The 20,979-nt window shown below is 45.5% G+C and overlaps 1 protein-coding gene across 1 annotated transcript in view; it reads right to left on the bottom strand.

Moving 5' to 3' along the window:
• Nucleotides 1-18,905, bottom strand: part of Lsm14a (LSM14A mRNA processing body assembly factor) — a 101,986-nt gene extending 83,081 nt beyond the window's left edge. Inside the window, exon 1 of the mRNA XM_076577774.1 lies at nt 18,843-18,905. Coding sequence (XP_076433889.1) covers nt 18,843-18,846 — 4 coding nt within the window. The 5' untranslated portion in view covers nt 18,847-18,905. The remainder of the gene's footprint in view (nt 1-18,842) is intronic.
• Nucleotides 18,906-20,979: the final 2,074 nt, after the last annotated feature.

Here is a 20,979-nt window from a genome sequence, read left to right as displayed (position 1 = left end):
ACACACACGCAAAATCTTAAATCATAGTTCTGACTGTAGTCTGCAATGTGGGACAAGATTTCACTTAGAAATTATTCATCTTGAAAGAGACCAGATTATTCACACAGCGGTTTGTTGTTCTGTACAAGAATAATTTTAGTGTGAGTAGCTAGACAACTGTCCATTTGAGAGCAGGGGCAGTGGGCAGTGCAGTGTAATTACTTTATGTGTGGAATGTTGATCACTTCTCCTTTCTCATGGCCGTGAAAGTGTCTCTATTGAGTATATATGATGTACAGATGCACAAGAACAGGCTTTATCAGTGTGCTGAGAGCATCAGGTCCTCAGAGTGACTAAGTTTCTCTGGATTCCTAGTTGAAAGAAGACAATCATGGATTTCTTTGATTATTTTTAATACTTATTTATTTAAAAAATTTGAAATTACACTTAAAAATTGTGTGTGTGAGAGTGTGTTTGCCACAGCACTCATCTGGAGGTCAGAGGATGATGTGTGGAGTCAGTTCTTTTCTTCCATCATGTGACTCTTAGGGGATCAAACTTAGGTCACTGGGCTTAGTGGCCTTTACCCAAGAGCTATGTCCCTGGTCCTATATATTTTAAGGTTTATTTTTGTTAATGTGTGTGTGTCCACATATGTGTATGTGGGTACTCAGGAGGCCACAACAAGACATGAATCCTCTAAAGTTGGGGTTACAGGGTGGTTGTGAGATGTTCATCATGGGTGCTAGGTACTAAAATTCAGGTACTCTGCAAGAGCAGCAAATATTCTTAATCACTGAGCCATCTCTTCAGCCCTTCCTTCCTTCCTTTTTTTTTTTTTTCTTGAGACAGAGCCTGGCTTGTGACCCAGCCTGGCTTTGAACTCACAGTAATCCTCTTGCCTCAGACTCCTGAGTACTGGAATTACAAGTGTATGCTGCCACACTCAGCCAGTGGGTTTCTCTCAGACGATTCCTCGACCTTTGCTGAATCTCGACAGGCCGCCCTCTTTCTCACTCGCAGTCACCAGAGTCACCCTGGAGCACGCGGACCTCCGTCCCGTGTGCATTGCACTTTCCTCCTCTTGCTTTGGATGCGCTTGGGTTCTAAGGTAACCCTGCATTTTGCACATCTCATCCCAATCTCTTTTCCTTTCTTAAAGCACGTTGCTCTTGTCTTTTCTTTTTTAAGTACCACCGAGGTCTCCCTGTCTATGGCTCATCCTCTCCGTGTGTGTATTTGCTAGAATATCATCATTTTGGGACTTGAAAAAGCTCTATCCCATGTTCTTCTCCAGCGACAGCTTCATTTTACTTTTCCACTCTCTGAGAAAGCTGGCATGCTCTTATTTTGGAGACAGTCTCACATCATAGCCCAGGTTGGCCTTGAACTTGCAATGTTCCCGCCTCAGCCTCCGGAGGGCTGGGATTACAGCCATGCTCTTTCATGTCTAGCTGCCATGTTCTTTCTGAATTTAATGTAGTTAGGTTTTTGACCCCTGGTAGTCATTTCTCAGGCTTTATCTTTCTTAGCCAGCCTACATTCTTTTCTTCTTCAGGCTTCAAACAAAACCTCAGCTTTGGGCTAACACCCGAAGGGACGACAGAGCTTGCCTCTCTTGCCTCCTCACTGTTTGAGCCTTCCAGCTCTCTTTGCTGCCATTTTTTATCTCCCTGGACCAAACATTAGAAGACTTGGGACACAGCCCTTGAGCCCCTCTGCAGCTCTGTAGCGTGATGGTCAGTCTCAACGATCAACTTGACTGAGTTGAGACATGCCTAAGACTTCTGGGGGTGTCTCTCAGGGCATTGCAGAGGCAGTTAACTAAGAAGAGAGAACATGCCCCGGATCCCTGAATGTGGACAGCACCATCTCATAGGCTGAGGGCCTTGATGGAACCGGAGGGGAAGAAGGAATCTCGCTAGCACAGACTTGCTCTCTCTTTGCTCGGCCACCATGAGGTGAGTAACTCCCCCCCTCCCCCCCTTATAGGGTTTTGCTGTGTAGCTTTGGAGCCTGTCCTGAAACTTGCTCTGTAGCCCAGGCTGGCCTTGAGCTCACAGAGATCGGCCTGCCTCTGCCTCCCTAGTTCTGGGATTAAAGGCGTGCGCCACCACTGCCTAGTGAGGTGAGAAACTTTTATCTGGGCAAATGTCCTGGGTTGTCTAAGAATGCAGTCTGAGCAAGCCATTGAGAGCAAGCCAGTAAGCAGTGTTCTTCACTGTCTCTGCTTCCGTCCCTGCCTCCAGGTTCCTGCTTGAGTTCCTAACCTGACTTCCCTCAGTGATGGACCGTGATTGGAATGTGCAAGCCAAATGAAATCTTTCCTCCCCAAGTTTGTTGTGGGCAATGTTCTATCTCAGTAACAGAGCCAAACTAGGACAGTCATGATGGAAAGAAAGGCTGAAGAGTCTTAAGGGGCTGTAGATGCAGAGACTGGCCAGACCTGAGGCAGCCAGGCCCCTCCCCCCAGAGATGGCTCAAAGCATTGCTTCTCAAAGGACCAGAGGCTGGTTCCCAGCACCCATGTTGGGTGGATCACAGTTGCCTGTAACTCTGGCTCCAGGGGATCTGATGCTATCTGGCCTTTGTGGCACACACACACACACACACACACACACACTCACACACACAAATAATAAAATAAATCTTTTAAACAGTAACAAGAAAGAATGGAAATGTTTAAAAATACATAGAACTGGGGGGTTGGGGGTTTAGCTCAGTGGTAGAGGCCCTGGATTCGATCCTCAGCTCCAGAAAAAAAAAACAAAAACATGGAACCTATGACTGCAGGACTGTGTAAGAAGTAACTGGGGAGAACTGTGGTAAACTGGATGGGCGATTGTGGACGGGGCAAATAACCGAGCAGGGTGAAGGGATTTGCACGCAGGGCCTCTGGGCCATGGCGGCATTAACAGGACTGCTGGAAGCCTAGTGTTGTCTTCCTCTGTTCAGAGCAGGGAAAACCACCCCACTTTAAAGACCCACGTGGTTTTCCCATTTCCTTCCTTCCTTGGTTCCACCCGGTCTTCCTCCTCCTCCATGGCACCATTAACCCCCGTGTCTGCAATCTTTGTTTCTCTCCCACTAACCTCTGACATAAAGTATTAATTTTTGGGATTTTTTCCCCCTTTCTTTGAAGTGCTCCTTCTGGCTACAAAAACTTCCAATTAAGTTTTTTAAATAAAAGATAGAAGTTAAAAGCAACCGCTGCCTCAGGTTAGAGGGATGAAAACTTGTAGTTGCTTGGAGCTGTACTTCAAAAAGAGAAAACTCAATTTTAAATGTGTGGAGGTTTAGTTGTGAAATACATGTGTTTCAGAAAATGAATCTGTGGATCCTATTGGCCTCAGAAGAGTAAAACTGCTCGTCATTTGTGCCGCTATATTTACCTGTAAGATATCCTTTCCCCAGCTAATGTTTTAAAAAGCATTTATTTTTATTTGTGATGTTTTGCCTGCATTTATGTCTGTGTACCACATGATTACAGTGGATTCCCTGGGACTGGAGTTACAGACAGTTATGAGCTGCCGTGTGGTTGCTGGGAATCGAACCCGGGTCCTCTAGAAGAGCAGCAGCCAATGCTCTTAACTGCTGAGCCATCTCTCTAGTCCTCTCACATATACTGTTTTTAAAGATTTATTTATTTATTATTGATGTGTATGTGTGTGAGGCTGTACGGGCTTATGTGGACCATGTATGTGTAAGTATTCATGGAGGTCAGAGGACACTGGATTCCTTGGAACTGGAGTCACAGATGGTTGTGCCCCGACTGATGTGGTGCTGGGAACCAAACTCAGGTCCTCTGCAAGAGCAGCCAGTGCTCCTACCTGGTGAGCCACCTCTCCAGCACCAAGATTCATCCATTTTTGAGAGATCTTGGAGATCAAACTAGGGTCTTGTATATCCTGGGAAACTGCTCGATTCTTGAGCTATATCCACCTGTGAGACTGTCGTCTTCGCTGTCCCAGGGAGGGTGCTGACGGGCCAGTGAGACATGGGCTGGGAGTGGATCCACCCCAGATAGAAGGCAGAGGCAGAGTTTCTTAGATTCACTGCAGTGGGTAGGGAGCAAATGGTAGCGAGAAACTGGCTGTAGTGTAACTTTTAACTTACGTGTGTGTGTGTGTGTGTGCGCGTGCGCGTGCGCTGGCACATACGTCAAGGCACCTGTGTGGAAGTTAAAGGACAGTTGTGGGAGTTTGTTCTTCCTTCTGCCACGTGGGTTTTGGAGATTAAACTCCAGTCTCCAGGATTTACAGCCAACACTCACACCACTGAGCTATCTTGATGGCCCCAAAGGGCTGCTTTTTTTTTTGTTTGTTTGTTTCTACCAGCAAAGTCAGGCACTGTTTCAATGCCATGGTGTCCTTGAACAATTGCAGTTGGGGCTGATGTGGCTAACAACAGCCTGCCCTTGAGGCAATGATAGTCTTGTCTTGAGTCAGAATGGCTCGGCAGGGCCGCTTATCCTAAAGAGGTGTTTGCATTTTGGGCTCCTTACACTCACCTCTTTCTGAGGAGATAAGGGCCCTGCTTGGAGACAGGACTGGCTCTGCTCTGAGCTCAGCCTGCTGGGAGGCAATCGTAGCCTTGTCCTGAGGCTAAGAGGGCTGGCACAGCCTCCATCCCAGCATCCCACAATCTCTAGTCACTAAAGTCCTTTCATGAAGCTAGTATTTATATTCCTCTCACATACTACTTCATATATGCAAAAGAATATGTGCATGCACGTCAAATACCTTTTTTCATTTTGTCAAGTTCTCTTGTTCCTGGACCCTACTTACAATAGATGTTCCAAACAGAGAGCATGAAGTTCCTTTCTAAAAGTAAGATTTTATTTTTATTCATGTATAGGTATGTATGTGCACATTTGTGCAGGTGCCTGTAGAAGTCAGAAGAGGTTGAACTCACTATGTAGCTGAGGATGGCCTTGAACTCCTGATTCTCCAGATTCCACCTGCTGGGATTCTAGGCATGCACCATTACAGCTGGTTTATGTGGTACTGGGGGGTCAAACCCAGGGCTTTCTGCGTGCTAGGCAAACACTCTACCAATTGAGTACATCTCCTGCACATTTAGTTCTTAGATATTTTTTTGTTCTTATATTTTCTAAATTTGTCTAGGAAGATGGACTTTTTGATTAATTAATTTAAGATTTTGTGTGTGCATTTGTATAGAAATGCATGAGTGCAGGTGTGCATGTGCCGTTGAACTTGTGTGGAGATGGAAGGACAATTTTTCAGACATCGGTTCTCCATCTCCACCCTCTCGGTTCTACCACGGTGCTGTGTACTCCAGGACCTTGGCCTGGGAGCCTCTGGGTGACTCCATAGGAGTGCTGGGCTTACAGATAGGAGATACTGTGTGGCTTTGTGTGGGTTCTGGGGATTGAATTCAGGTCGCCAGGCTTTCAGCACAAGTGTCTTTACCTACTAGCCATCTCCTAGACCTAAGACAGATTATTTTTTAACAGCAATTACCTTTGTGTTTAAACTCCTGCCCTCTCCGAGAAGGGATTTGCTTGTGTGGCCCTGGCTATCCTGGAACTCACTCTGTAGACTAGGCTGACCTTGAACTCACAGAGATCCACCTGCCTCTGCCTCCTGAGTGCTGGGATTAAAGGCATGGTCACCACCACCCCTCAGTTACCATTCTTAAACAACCCAGGCCCGCCTGTCCGGTGGTGGCCCCGCCCACAGTGGGCGAAGCCTCCTACATCAACCAACAGTCAAGACAATTCCCCACAGATGCAGCCACAGGCCAGTCTGATGTGGGTGACACTAACTGAAACTCCCCCAGATGTCTCTGGCTGTACCAAGTTGACAGCTGACACTAAGTAGGACGTTCAGTTATCCTGCAGTCTGTTAGTATATTGTTTGGTGTGTTTTCAACCTTTTGGCTAGTGTTAGTTACTTGTCTATTACTTTGATGAAACACCATGACCAAGGTGACATATAGAAGGAGGAGTTTATTTGGGCAAATGTAACACCAAGTAGACAAGATTGGTTAAGAGAGGAACTATTAAAAGAGAAGGATTATAGCCTAGTGGTGGTGGTGCCTTTAATTCCAACACTTGGGAGGCAGAGGCAGGTGGATCTCTGTGAGTTCCAGGCCAGCCTGGTCTACAGAGCGAGTTCTAGAACAGCCAGGGCTACATAGAGAAACCCTGTCTTGAAAAAGCTGAGAGAGAGAGAGAGAGAGAGACAGAGACAGAGACAGAGACAGAGAGACATACACACACACACACACAGAGAGAGAGAGAGAGAGAGAGAGAGAGAGAGAGAGAGAGAGAGAGAGAGAGAGAGAGAGAGAGATTAAAAATAGAAACTTTGGAGTGGAAAATTATAGCAATGAATTTCAGCACAGCATCTCGTGGTAGCACTGAGCTGCAGGAGGGAGGATCAGCCAACTTGAAGGCATATCCAGGAAGAAGATGGCGCCTGAAGAAGGGGGAGGGAAGGGTAGAGAAAATAAATAAGGCCTTGGGGAAGTGTGACACACCCTCAAATCCATCCAAACAGGCAGAACAGGAGTGCTCTAAGGAGATGAGAGAGCAGACACAATTCCTTCCTTTGCTTTTTGTTTGGAGATAGTGTCTCATATAGCCCAGGCTGGCCCAGCATTCATTAACAATTGAGGCTGGCCTTGAATCCCTGGTCATCTTGACTCCATAGCCAAGTGATGGGATTACAGATATATGTCACTAAAGCTAACTCTTCATTTGCTGCTGCTCTCCTCTCCCCTCTCCTCCCTTCTCCCCCTTCCCCACCACCTTCTCTTCTTCTTCTTTGAGACAGTCTCAATATGTAGCCCAGGCTGGCCTAGAACTCACAGAGAGCCACCTACCTCCGCCTCCCTAGTGCCTGGCTTTCCTCAGCAGCTTCCATTGGCATTTTGGGCACAGCAGCGACTGCTCTGAGATGTTTGTCTGAGAATCTGCCTGTGTTGGTAGCACAGGCAGCCACTTGTCGCAAATGGTGGGGATTGCTCTGTTGCTTTTGATAGTCCCGGGATATAAGTCGGCTACACGTTCTGATCTAATTAAAATCAATAGTCTTTAAAGAGTAGTCTTGGAGGCCGGTCTTGGAGGTTTGGTCAGGCCTCAGCAGAATTCTTAGCTGCCTTTTCCCTGGTTCTCTTGACTGAAATTCCTACTGGTCTATAATTTGCTGTCTGAACTCGTGGCTGTCAGCCTCCTCTTAATTGTATAATATCAAAATGCTCATTGTTTCAACAACACACTTGGGTTTGAATTGCCCCACGCGTTTACTTCAGTTTTGAATAAAGCAGTCCTCTTGGGAAGGGGATTGGAGGCCTCTGTTTATGCCCTGCTTCTCTCTGCCAGGCATACCTTCTTATTGTTCTGAGACTGGGGAGGAGGGGGTGCAAACACTGGCCAGTCTTTATTTTGAGATGGGGTCTTGCTATGTAGACCAAGCTGGCATCAAATTCACTTGGTAGTCCGGACTGGCCTCAAAGTCATGATCTTTCTGCCTCTGTCTCCCAAATGCTGGGATTGCAGGCATGTGCTAGCAGGTAGCTAGCATGACCTGCTACTCTTGAGTGACATCACTGCTCTCTGAGGAGGCCATTGAAGAGAGGTGGCAGCTGCTGATAGCTTGCCATACCTCTTCTGTCATGGAGTTCGCTGTGAGCAAGTTGGGGCCAGGGTGATTTGTGCCTGATCCCCCCGCCCTTTCTTTCTCTCTCTTTCTCTGTTGTATATGGACTTGGTAGTGTGCATGTGTAATCAGAGGTGGAGGAGTTACACTCCCAGCCTCTGAGGGGTTGGCAGCACAGCATGGAGGTAGATGGGTCAGGAAAGCCCATCACTAAGAGAAGAAACTGGTGTCTGCACTGACTTGGCCTTTATAGACGATTTGGTTTTGAATCTCAACTCATGTTCAGGACTTACTGGCTCCCACCAGAGAGGAGCAGGCTTTGGGCACTGCAGAGGTGCCAGAGAGGAAGATGCCATGAACTGGGAAATGGTGGTGTATGAGTGGGGTGAGCTGAACCTAGAGAGGTGTGTAAAGGCCAGGTGGGAGCTTGGTATGTCAGGATGGTGGCAGGGACAGCAGTGCAGGCCATGTAGGCCTAGCCTAGTGCACAGAAGCCTGGCCACTGTTTCACTAATTGGTTAGGCTTTAGGGAAGTTCCTTTGCTTTTTTTTTTTAACTAAAAACTTTGAATTTATTTTACTTATTGTAGGAGACCAGCCCCCACACTTATTTACCTCAGGAACTCTTAAGAGACTTAGTTAGAAATAAAGAGTAAAGAAACAGAGAAAACACAAGATAGACTCGGGAGGGCCTAGATCCTTATCCACCGGCCCAGAACTTTATTCCAAAGGTCTGTTTATAACAATGCCAAGGGGTGGAGCAAAAGACCTCCCCCTTGCTAGTTACAGTCACCTGGTACCCAGGCCTGTGGTCCAATCAACCGCTTCTGCCGTCCTGCTGGGTACAGCCACCAGGAAACCTAGTGGGCTCCAACACCTTATTATTCGTGTGTGCCTGCGCAAATGTATGGGAATGCATGCACATGCTGAGTTTGGAAACCAACTTTCAGGGGTTAGCTCTCCTCTTCCTTTGTGGGCTCCAGGGATTGAACTCAGGTCATCATGATTACATGATGCCATCTCACTGATTCTCCATCCCCTTTAATTTTTGGGACAGGGTCTTACTATGTACCCAGGCTGGCCTTAATCCTATGACAACCTTCCTGGTTCGGTCAGTCTTCCAAACGCATGTACCACTGGACAAATCTTTCCTTTTAACTGATCTGTGATGGTGACCATGATGCTGACTGGAGAGGCTATGGGAGTGAGGCCAAGCCTACCATGGATACCTGAAGCCAACACAGTTTTAAGATGTATTCAGTTCATTCTCAGTCCTAACAAGTCATGCTCAATAACTATTTTGTATTTCACATTATACCATGTGAAGGCTAGGGAGATGGTTCCATGGGGAAAGTGCCTGCTGTGGATCCCCAGCACCCACACTCAAACCTGAGCATCACCACACCCTTCCATAAATCAGTGCTGGACAAGCAAAGACAGGTGGGCAGATCCCCAGAAATCCATGGCCAACCAGCGTAGCCACACTGACGAGCTCCAGTTCTGTGAAAAGCAAGGTGGGCAGTGATTGAGGAAGACACCTGGGGTCAGTCTCTGGCCTCCACACACTAACGTGCACCCACAAACATGCACTCTTTCTAATTCATTTATTTGTAGTGGAGATTCCCCGATAGGAATTGGCTGAGACAGCGTGAAATAACGTGACTTTGGCCTTTCAGGCTCAGCAGGAAAAGAGCCCCCAATACAGGCTAGTAAAACCCGGTGGGGTTTTGTTTTCACAATTCTTGGCAGGTGAGAAACCTAAGTCCCTGAAGGTAAGGGTTTCTATCCCTTAAAAAGAGGAGCTTCTCTTCCCTTTCCGCTTTGTTAAAATACGGACCGACCTTAACACCAGAGGGCAGTATTTTATAGCACTTGCTACAACATCCTTCTAGCCCTTGTCGTCTGATGGATTAATATGCGTTAGGTGTGTCTGCAGTTTACTCTTGTGCTGTTAAACCTGTCCTGGGACTCAGTGAGCCCAGAATTTCATGAGTGGCAGGCAAAGCAAAACCAACCAAAACAAAATAGAAATGATACATGCCCCCATCTCCCACTCACCCCTGGACCAACTGTTCTGTTTTATAAAGCTAAACCTCCCTGAACTGATTTTCACAATAAGTTGCACTGTTTGGGTTTTGTCGGGTTGTTAGGGATGGCGGCATTTCATACCACATAACTTTCCCTAGACCCAATCAAGCCTTGCCCAGTTAGGTATCTTAAAAGTCAAGGTTTATTTATTTACTTTTTTTTATGTGTATAGGTGTATGTTTGTGCATCCTGTGTATAGGTGTCTGTGTATAGGTGTGCAGAGCCAATGGAGGCCAGAAGAGGGCATCACATTCCCCGGAACTGGAGTTACAGATGGTTTACGTGTAGCTAACACACTTGGTTTAGCTTTAGGGATAGTCAGAAATGGAGAGTTTTGTTTCAGAAAAGTACCCTGGTCTTAACAAGAAGAAAATATGCTGTAGTTGCTGCGGCTGTGTGTGATGCTGGGATTGAACCCAGGGACTTGCATATTTTAGGCAGGGACTCTACCCCTGAGCCACACCCCCAGCCCCTCACTGGGGATTCTAGGCAGGGGCTCTACCCCTGAGCCACACCCCCAGCCCCTCACTGGGGATTCTAGGCAGGGCCTCTACCACTGAGCCACACCCCAGCTCCTCACTGGGGTATTCTAGGCAGGGGCTCTACCACTGAGCCACACCCCCAGCCCCTCACTGGGGGATTCTAGGCAGGGGCTCTACCACTGAGCCACACCCCCAGCCCCTCACTGGGGGGTTCTAGGCAGGGGCTCTACCACTGAGTCACACCCCAGCCCCTCACTGGGGGATTCTAGGCAAGTGCTTTGCTCCTGAGCTACACACCAACTGAGAATGGACCTTTTATCCAGAAAAATGTCATGAGAGTTATCGAGTGCACATTTATACATTTTGTAGTTTATAAACTATAGATAGCATGAAGGACTTTTTCAAACTTAAAATTTTTTATTTATCTTTCATTATGTGTATGGGTGTTTTGCCTGTTTGGATGCCTGTGCATCTTGTGCGTGCTGTGCTTGCAGAGGCCAGAAGAGGGCTCTGTAAGCCCACATGCCCATGGAAATCCTTAAAAAGCGGGTCACAGACTCCTCCCTTCTCTTCTGCTCTCTCCTCCTCCCCCTATCTCTCTCTTCCTGCACATGTCTTTCACAGGCCTAGTCACTCTCTTCTGTCCCCCACCTCCCAATAAAGCTCTGATACTGGGTTTTGTGCTTTATTTTATTTATTTATTTATTTATTTATTTATTTATTTATTTATTTATTTTGGTTTTTCGAGACAGGGTTTCTCTGTGTAGATTTGCGCCTTTCCTGGAACTCACTTGGTAGCCCAGGCTGGCCTTGAACTCACAAAGATCCGCCTGCCTCTGCCTCCCAAGTGCTGGGATTAAAGGCGTGCGCCACCACCGCCTGGCGGGTTTTGTGCTTTATGACCTTTCTTGCATGCTAACAAGCGCCGTGTTTAAAACAATATCTGAGCATCTCTCCTGCCCGCAGGAAGGATGTTTTAGTACACTACGTTAAGTTACCCGTCTGTTTCTGTGTGCTAGAAAGTTCCATTTGATAAAGTCATATACTAGTGCCTGTTTATGTGGAACAATGTGATATTTCAATACATGTGCACAGTGTGTTCTGACGTATGAGGCTTTCACCTCCTTATCATTACTTTATGTTTGGGCCCTCCAGCACCTCTATGTAGTGACTCATAAAACACGTAACAGCTTGTAGTTACATTGCTAACCTTTAAAATTTAATCAGAACAAGCCAGACATAGTGTCGAACACCTTTAATACACTCTTGGGAGGCAAAGGTTTATGGATCTCTGTGAGTTCAAGGCCAGCCTGGTCTACAGAGTTCCAGGACAGCCAGGGCTACATCGTGAGATCCTGTCTCTTACCAAACAAAATTTAAGCAGAACAGAAAGTTAGCTACTGAGAATTCTCAGCCACTCCAACCCCAGTGCAGTGAGCTGCCCTGAAATCCTGTTGGGCTGACTGCCTGTCTCTGAACCCCGAGTTCCCTTCTGCCCCTCTTTGGCCTGACCTGAGTTGGTTCCAAATACCTTGGTAGAATAATTACTTTAGAATGAAAACCATATTAGATCATGTTGTGCCCCAACCCTAAGACATGTGGAAAGACAGGTGCCATGCTCTAAAGATATTCAAGAAGTCAGGGGGGGAGAGACAGAACTGTCATTATTTATGCACCTAATATGTGTCCCAGTCATCCTGAGCCCATTGAGAATTGCACCTGAGTCTTGAGTTTACTTTCGTTTGAGTAGAGTTAAGAAATAGCCCTACAACTTCTACAACATTTAGATTTTTTTCTTCCATTGCAATATCGTACGAAAACAGATCCAGTTTTATTTTCATTTGTTGTATTGATTGACTAATAAACGCTTTTTAAGGTTTACTATATGTTTATTTTATGTGTGAGAGTGTTTAGCCTGAATGTATGTTAAGTGCATTATGTGTGTGCAATTCCTGAAGAGGCCAGATGAGGGCATCAGATCTCTTGGAATTGAAGTTACAAATGTTGTGAGCTGCCAATGAGCATTTGTCAAAAACACATTTAAAAAAATTATTATGTATACAGTGTTCTGCCTACATGTATGCCTGCAGGCCAGGAGAGGGCACCAGATCTCATTACAGATGGTTGTGAGACACCATGTGGTTGCTGGGAATTGAACTAAAGTCATCTGGAAGAACAGCCAATGCTCTTAACCTCTGAGCCATCTCTCCAGGCCGTGAAAATCACATTTAACCTAAGAAATTTCTAAAACTTCTTTCAAGACTCAGAGAACTTCCAGGTGGTGGTGGCACATGCTTTTGATCCCAGCACTCAAGAGGCAGAGGCATGTGAATCTCTGAGTTCAAGCCCACCCTGATCTACAGAGCAAGTTTCAGGACAGCCAGGGCTTTTGTAAAAAGCTTTTTGTTTCTCTTTGTGAGAAACCTTGTCTCAAAACAAAACAAAACAAAATACAAAAAACAAAACAAACAAAAAACCAAACAAAACAAAAAACTACTCAGAGAACTTTGCTAAAAAGGGTTAGGTAGATTTGTAGGCTCTGTTGGTATATTGTAGCCTTTTGTGTTTGTATACTGTGTGTGTGTGTGTGTGTGTGTGTGTGTGTGTGTGTGTGTGTGTGTGTGTGTATGCATGCATGTATGCCTGTGCACTTGTGTATATGTGGATGTAAGTGCACACATACCCTGGCATGTGTGTGTTGTAGGTATTCATTCCACCAATAGCTTTGGACTACCAGCCTTAGGGCGTGGCCTCTTGGCAGGTTACCTGACTGTTTAAAATCTGAGGAGGGGGTTCACAGTTGCTCTCTTATCTTGGGGTGATTGGAGACCGGCAGGCCAGATCTATTCGCTCCTGGGCAGAACAGAGGACAATGACAACTGTTTACTTGGTTCTGTATCCATGAGGATATTTCCCCCCATTTCATATCTTAATAAATCCTTGATACCCCTTAAACAGACTCCTGTGGGTTTCGCATAACAAGTGGCACCCAATGTGGAAAAGAAAAAAGGGGAACAGGTAGGATAGGATAATGAGGTAGACTATTGTATCTACTTGTAAACTAATTTACTAACTATCAGCTTTAGACAATTTGCTGGTATGGATTCCTGTATATTGATACAAATGTAAATTTTTTTTTCTACTTTTGTTTCAGATAATTTGTATATTGATATACATTTGAAACTATATTGTCATATTGTACATATGTTCCTACTTTTTAAAATATTTTTGTATATTGATACAAATGTAAAATTATATTTGTCATACTGTGTGTTTGTTCTACCTCTGTTTAGGATATTTTGTATATTGATACTAATTAAGGATACTGTTGTCATATTGCACTATACATTTCTACCTCTGATTAAAATGTTTTTGCATATTGTTACAAATTTGAGGTCATTGTCCTTATACTGTACATCTATCTACAGATTGTTTATTTCTATAATGTGAAGCTTTAGTCTTTAAGTTATTTAGGTTGATAAAAATTGGGGCAGTAGTGGCGCACGCCTTTAATCCCAGCACTTGGGAGGCAGAGGTAGGCGGATATCTGTGAGTTCAAGGCCAGCCTGGTCTACAAAACCAGTTCCAGGACAGGCTCTAAAGCTACACAGAGAAACCCTGTCTCAAAAAAACAAACAAACAAACAAAAACCCAAGCCCTTCACTTGTGCAGCAAGGGCTGTTCTACATTCAGCCATCTCCCTAGTGCTTTCCTTTTCTTTCTTTCTCCATCCTCCTCCCCTCTGACAAGGTCTATCATGTAGCCCTGGCTGTCTTGGAACTCCCAATGTAGACCAGGCTGGCCTCGAACTCACAGAGCTCCACCCGACTCTACCTCCTGAGGGCTGGGATTAAAATTATACAACACTATCCCTGGCCCCTATTTCTTTAAAACAAGGTCTCACTTAAGCAGCCTAGACTGTGCTTGATTTATCATCATGTAGCTAAGGCTAGGCTTGAACTCATGATCCTCCTGTGTTAGCATTTTATAACATTGATGGTAGGCTAACTTTGATCCCCATCCCTTTTGGAAGTGGTGGGGACTGAATGAGGGGCCTCTATTTTTTGTAAAGTTTGTTAAAATGATCTTTTAAAAATGATAGGTGTAGCTGGGCAGAGTTGGCACATGCCTTTAATTCCAGCATGCAGAAGGCTGAGGCAGGCGGATCTCTGTGAGTTCCAGGCTAGCCTGGGCTATGGAGTGAGTTCCAGGAAAGGTGCCAAAGCTACGCAAAAAAGCCTTGTCTTGAAAAACCAAAAAAAAAAAAAAAGACAGGTGTAGCCAGGTAGGGTGGTACAGCCTTTAATCCCTGCACTAGGGAGGCAGAGGCAGTTGGATCTCTGTGAGTTCGAGGCCAGCCTGGGCTACAGAGTGAACTACAGGACAGTCAGGGCTGCACAGAGAGACCCTGTCTTGACAAGCAGTTAGAGGAGGAAGGGCTGGAGGCCGCTGGCAGGGCACAGATTGTCATTCACATCGCAGCATTCAGGAAGAACAGGAAGTGGGGCCAGGCTATACAACCTTAAGGCCCGCCCCCACTGACATACTTCCTCTAGCATGTCTCCATCTTGAAAAGATTTTGTAGTCCTCCAAACAGGGCCACTAGCGGGTGAGCAATGCCCCTGAGACAGCTGGGAGCATTTCCTGTTTAAATCAACACCAGGCATCACTGGTAAAGCTGAGTAGGAGGATCACAAGTTCAAGGCTAGCCTAGGCAACATGAAAGCCTATCTTAAAATCCAACAACAAAACATGTTGGAAACTCAGAAAGCAGAGACAGGAGAATTTGGGGTTCAAGGCCAGCCTCGGCTATATAGCAAGCTATTGGTTTAGAAAAGAAAATCTGTTGGTTTCATTTGTGTGTGTTTAACACACTATTTCTTTTGTCAAGTAACTTTTAATTCCAGGTATCCCCCGAAGGACAGACATGCTCCCCCACCCCCGTAATTGGATGTTGTGCATGGTGACAGGATTGCCGTTTGCGTTCATTGTTTTCGTTCAGTAGCAGAATATGTTAGTTTAGTCGGGATTGTTAATTTCCCCTTGGGGAGAATCAAGTGCGGGGCACTGATTGAGAAATCAATGACTCCTTAGTGAGTCTGGTGAATTAACGGTCACACACATGTCAACCTTTTCTCCAAAGAGCATCGATTTTTCCTCAGGACCAGTGTGTCCATTCCCCTCCATCATTTTCTTCCTCTAAATTGTAATATACTGAGATATTGAAACAAATCCCAGAGACTGCACGCTACCTTTCCTTTCCTTTTTTTTTTTTTTTATGAAATAGCAGTCGGAATCACAGTGAACGCTCTTGTTTGCATATTTGTATTGCAACCCCTAACCTTTCCGGAGGGAGGACACACGGCTGTCTGCCTGCTCAGCCGGAGGGCCGGAGCATGGGGCTTCGGATTAAGCCCTGAATGCTGACTAGTTTTTCCCAGCCTTCCCAGCATGTGAAGATAGCGCTCATAGCTCCCAGGCAAACGGGGGCGTCCAAAGCCGAGCAAGAATTTTGAGCAATAGCTGTCTGATGTATAAATTTATTTTGCTCTTAGTGTTTTATTCTCGCTGGCTGCATTATTCTTTATTTTGACTTTCTTTGAAAATAGCTTCACGTTTGTTTGATGTTCTCACCACTGTGGGTAGAGTTTTGGTCAGTTCCTGTTGATTGTGGCAGTCTTGATTTTTTTTTTTTTTAAGTTCATTGTTGCTTATCATTTAAAGACTCAGATATTAACTACCCCCCCCCCCCCCCACACACACATACATAGTGACTTCCACATGAGTCTGTGTGGCCTTTCACTGAACACAGATCTGGGCCTGGCTGGAAGCTCTGCCAGGTGCCAGCTCAGGTTTCCTCACACTTAGGATAGGAACAAGGCTTTGGGCTGTGAGTTTCTTTTTCTAACAGTTTGAAGTTGTTATTATGTCTATTTTCAGGGCAAAGCAAATGTATTCTCTGCACAGACTTATTGTTCTTTTATCAAGGAAACATCTATTGTAGACAGATGAATTGATGTATTTACCATTTTCTTTTTATTTTTGGGGACAAGGGCTTATTCTGTGGCCCTAGTTGACCTTGAACTTACTAAGCTTTGTAACCCTTTATATCTTTGTAATCCTTGTGGCCTTGAACTTGTAGGTCAAGAGAAACAATGGGAGATGATTTTCTAAAAATAATTTAAACTTAAAACCTGTGAACTCCTTAAGTCTTTAAGAGCATGTCATTGTCTATTTTCCTTTTATATGCAAGAAAATGAGAGCTTTTCTTCAGAAACAACGCTTTGTGTTTTCACACACCCCATTCCCTCTGTTGCCAGCTGTTTGCAGGTTTTAGCAGGATCTTGGAAAGTTCTTCTCTGTGAGGGAGGCTGTCGTTTTTGACCCAGTACATAGCTTCAGAAGGGACACACATGGGTGGTGAGGGAGAAAGAGACCTTCCCAGCCAGCCAGCACAGCCAAATCCATGCTGGAGATCACCAGGAGGCGGAGAGCTGTCGAGCTAGATCATCCTTGAATACATTGTCCCATATTTTGCACCTTGAAATGTGACCAACACATAGTATATTTTATGCTGTAATTCTAATAATATAATAGGGGATGGAGAGAGCATTGGTTAAGAGCACTTGCTGGTCTTCCAGAAGACCAGAGTATGATTCCCCCTGTCCCATTGGGTGGCTAACAACTGCCTGTAAGTCCAGCTCCAGGGTAATCCAACACCTCTGACCTGGGGGGGGGGGGACATGTGCTCATGAGTGCACACACACATACACACACACACTAAATTAAAAAATATAAAGCAATTATTTATTATTCTTATTGTGTAGGTGGTGTGTGTGAGTGTGTGAGGACAGCTCTGTGAAGTCTTCTTTCTCTCCATCTTCATGTATGTTGCAGGGATTGAACGCAGGTCACCAGCCAGTGCTTTACCGGTTGAACCCTCTTGATGGCCCTACTTGTCTGGTTCTGTTGCTATTTTTTCATTGTCTTACATATGTGTGTGGTGAGCATGTTTGTGTGTTCACATGTTGTGGGTGTGTGAGTATGAGGGACGTGTGCGCACACGTGTGTGGAGGCCTGAGGCCAGTGTTATTCTGTCCTCAGTCCTTCTCCACCTTACTCACTGGGCCGCGACGAACCAGGCGTTTGCTATTTCTGCTAATCAGCCTAGCCGGATTGTTTTGAGGATTCTTGGTCTCTGCTTCCTGTGCTGGGATTACTGGCGAGCTGTCGTGCCTACCTGGCTCTCACACGGCTGGTCCTCACACTTTTTGCAGCAAATGCTTTACCATCTGAACCACCTCCCAGCTCTCCACCTCGTTTGGAACTTGCCAATTCAATGAGGCTGACCGGCCATCAAGCTCTAGGGATTCTCCTGTCTCAAGCTTCCTAGAGCTGGAGTTACAAGCCCATGCTGCCATGGCCACGTTTTTTTATGTAGCTGTTAGAGATTCGAATTCAGACCCCCATGCTTGTACAACAAGTACCTTACTGGTTGAGCTGCCTCTCAAACCTCATTTCCCTATCTCCCCCCCCCTTTTTTTTTTTTTTTTTGCAACATGGTTTCTCTGTGTAGCCCTGGCTGTTCTGAAACTTGCTCTGTAGACCAGGCTGGCCTCAAACTCTGCCTCCTGAGTGCTGGGATTAAAGGCATATGCTACCACTGCCCAGCCATTTGCCTGCTCTTAAATATAATAGATTATAATAGATTACCTAGTCCAGGTTGAATGTCTAGATAAGCAGCAAATGGTTTTAATTACTTTGTGGTATTTGGGAGTGAAGACATCGGTTTACTGCTTTTTAAATGATTTATTTTATTTTTATGTATGTGAGTGCTTTGCCTGCATATATGTCTGTGCATTATATGTGTACCTGGTGCTGTGGAGGTCAGAAGAGGACATTGGATCCCCTGAAACTAGAGTTTCAGATGGTTTATCTGCAGTTATTTTGGCCACGTTGAGTCTAAGATGCCTGTTATACACACCAGTGGAAGATGAGCTGCATGCTATGATGTGTGGTATTCAGAGGAGGGGTAGGGGCTGGAGAGACACACTTAAGACTCTCAGAGTATGGGTGATATTTAAAGTCACGGTGCTTAGGCACATTAGAATCCCAGCATCTGGGAGGCAGAGACAGGAGGATCTTAGTTCTGGGCCAGACTGGGCTACACAGCAGATCTCAAAACAAAAACAAAAACAAAAACCCAACAACAAAACTCAAACAAACAAACGCTTAAAAGTCAGGGATGTAGCTCAGAGTGAACAGCTTGTTTAGGATGTACAAGGTCCTGGATTCAACCCTCAGCAATGGGGGTAAAAAAAAAATCACACAATGGGCTGGGGAGACGGCTCAGTGGTTAAAGAGTTTGCTAAGCAAGTGTGAGGACCCAAGTTTGGCACCTCAGAAACCCACATAAATGCCAGGGAGGTATGGCGGGCTGCCTGTAATTCTAGCCTCAGAAGTTGGACACAGGGAATCTACCTTAATAATATAAGAGCCAGAGAGAATGATTTAGGACATCAACCTTAGGCGTCCACATGCATGGGCACATTGTGTAGTTGCAGCTACACACATGTGTGCCCAAACACACACAAAATCCGCACCCACCTAATGCACATTACACATGAAAAAAAATGGAGGAATAAAAGCCACACAAGTCAGGTACATACCCATAAGGCCAGACTCTTGGAGGTGGAGTCCCGAGGATCAGGAGTTCAAGGTCAGCCTTGGCTACATTGAGTTCCCAGGCGGCCTAGTACCTTGTCTCAAGGCAACAACAGCAAAGCCACAGGGTGGGATGAGAGGCCTTGGTTTTCTAGAAATAAGAGGAGATGTCGTCGTCTTCAGATCGAACCCCAGGCCACTTCATAGTTAGAAGCTGAGAGTCACAAAGTGGAAGAAGCCAGTAAAATCTGAACGAAAACCAGAACACAGTGAGCCGGCAGCCGAGTGAGGAGGATCTGTGCGCCAGACGCTGCTGACTGGCGACAGTCCTGAGCCATCCGAGCCCTGCGGTGACCTCTTACCTCAGCCCTCCCCGCGTTTGACACCTCAGCTAATATTCTTGGAGGGGGAGGGGAAGGTCAAATTCCTCGGCAGCCCCATCGTATTCTCAGTGTACCATTAGACCTAGAATAAAACAGATTAAGGAATTAAAGTGCTGGAGGCCCCGTGTCTGTTCGTAGGCATTTAACCCACCCCATAGTGGCGTCCTGGTGTCAAGCAGCTGTGTGTATTTAAAAAGAGCCCATCTGAATGCTCCAGAGGGCTTTTTGTGTCATGAGTTAGCACCGCTTGGAAGAGCTGATTGGCCCAGGTCCACGGAGAGGCTTCCAATAGGTTTTAAAGCCTTCTGTCTCATTTCCTTGTGCATTTGTTATTAGCACAATAAATAATAAATAGAGGAATTATCCAGTCACTAATTTGCTTTCCTTGATCAAGTGGAATTCATGTTTTAATAAATTGCCATTTTTGTATTATTGAATGTGAGCTGTAATACACCCGTAACTTCAAACATAAAACTCTTTTTCACTGTTGGCTTTTGTTAAGTTCCCTGCATGTCTGCTCCTCAGCCATGGCTTTTGTCGGGTGTTTGTTCAGTTTTTAACCCTCCTCACATCCCCGTCTTATAGATGCCTTCCAGGAAGATGTCTGCTTTCTTCCCGAATTACTTCACTTAAAAAACTAATATTTGTTTACTGTTCTCTGATCATAAGAATAATAAATGATCCCTTTTAGGAATCTTACACTGCTTCTTCGTGTGTGTGTGTGTGTGTGTGTGTGTGTGTGTGTGTGTGTGTGTGTGTGTACACGCCATACATGTGCAGTGTCAGAAGAATCAGGAGGGCATTACATTCCCTGGATCCAGAGTTCAAGGTGTGAGCTGCCTGAGGTGGGTGGGTGCTGGGAACCGAACTCAGGTCCTCTGTGTTGTTTTAAAAAATGTACAGTGGTGCTGTTACCAGGCGAAAAGGTCATGAGACAAGAGCCAAGACAAAACCCAGTATCAGAACTTTATTAGGAGGAAGAAGGGACAGAAGGACCAGGCCTGGGGAAGAAGCACGTGCAGACAGCAGGGGGGGGGGAGGTGAGAGCAGAGAAGAGAAGGAGGAGTCTGTGTCCGGCTTTTTAAGAATTCCCGTGCACATGCGCAGGTGGGCTTGTGCATTGATTATATGACCATGCTGTGCACATTTGTGATATCACACAGCACACTGATGACCTAAGACCCCTTACTTAGCTACTGAAACTGAGCATGTGCCGTCGAGCGGCAGAATCCTAACACTCTGGAAGAGCTGCAAGTACTCTAACCACTGAGCCATCTCTCCAGTCCCAGAGTGTTGCCAATAGCTACATTTATTATCAGGAAATGCTGAGTTGAGCTATGTGAAGCTGATAATATTTAATCAGTTTTCGTTATAGAAACTGTAATTTCAAATAATTCTACCTAACAAACAACAACAGAGAAAGAGAAGAAAAGGAAAAGGAAATAGTTCTATCTCCCCCCTTTGTTTGCATTTGTAATTATTCCAACACTTACTTATTTAGCTTTCTAATTCAATTTCAGGCTTTTAGATTTCCTGACTTGATATAACAAGAATTGAATAGTTCCCTGAAATAGCATCTCTTGTTTTCTCTTTTCTCAAAGAAATGGTTTCATGCCTCCCTCGGTCTCCCGTCTGACTCTTCAGCGCCAGAGCTGTGATGCTCCTTAGCCTTTCTTGCAGTCTTCTAAAATTGCTGCAGCCCTCCTAGAAGCACCAGCACAGCGTCCCTTTCAGAGTGGGAGGCACTTGGATAGGACGG

This window comes from Peromyscus maniculatus, chromosome 1 (genome assembly GCF_049852395.1).
Source record: "Peromyscus maniculatus bairdii isolate BWxNUB_F1_BW_parent chromosome 1, HU_Pman_BW_mat_3.1, whole genome shotgun sequence".
NCBI lineage: Eukaryota > Metazoa > Chordata > Mammalia > Rodentia > Cricetidae > Peromyscus > Peromyscus maniculatus.
Note: the sequence above shows the minus strand (reverse complement) of the source record. Positions and strands in the feature narration are given on the sequence as shown.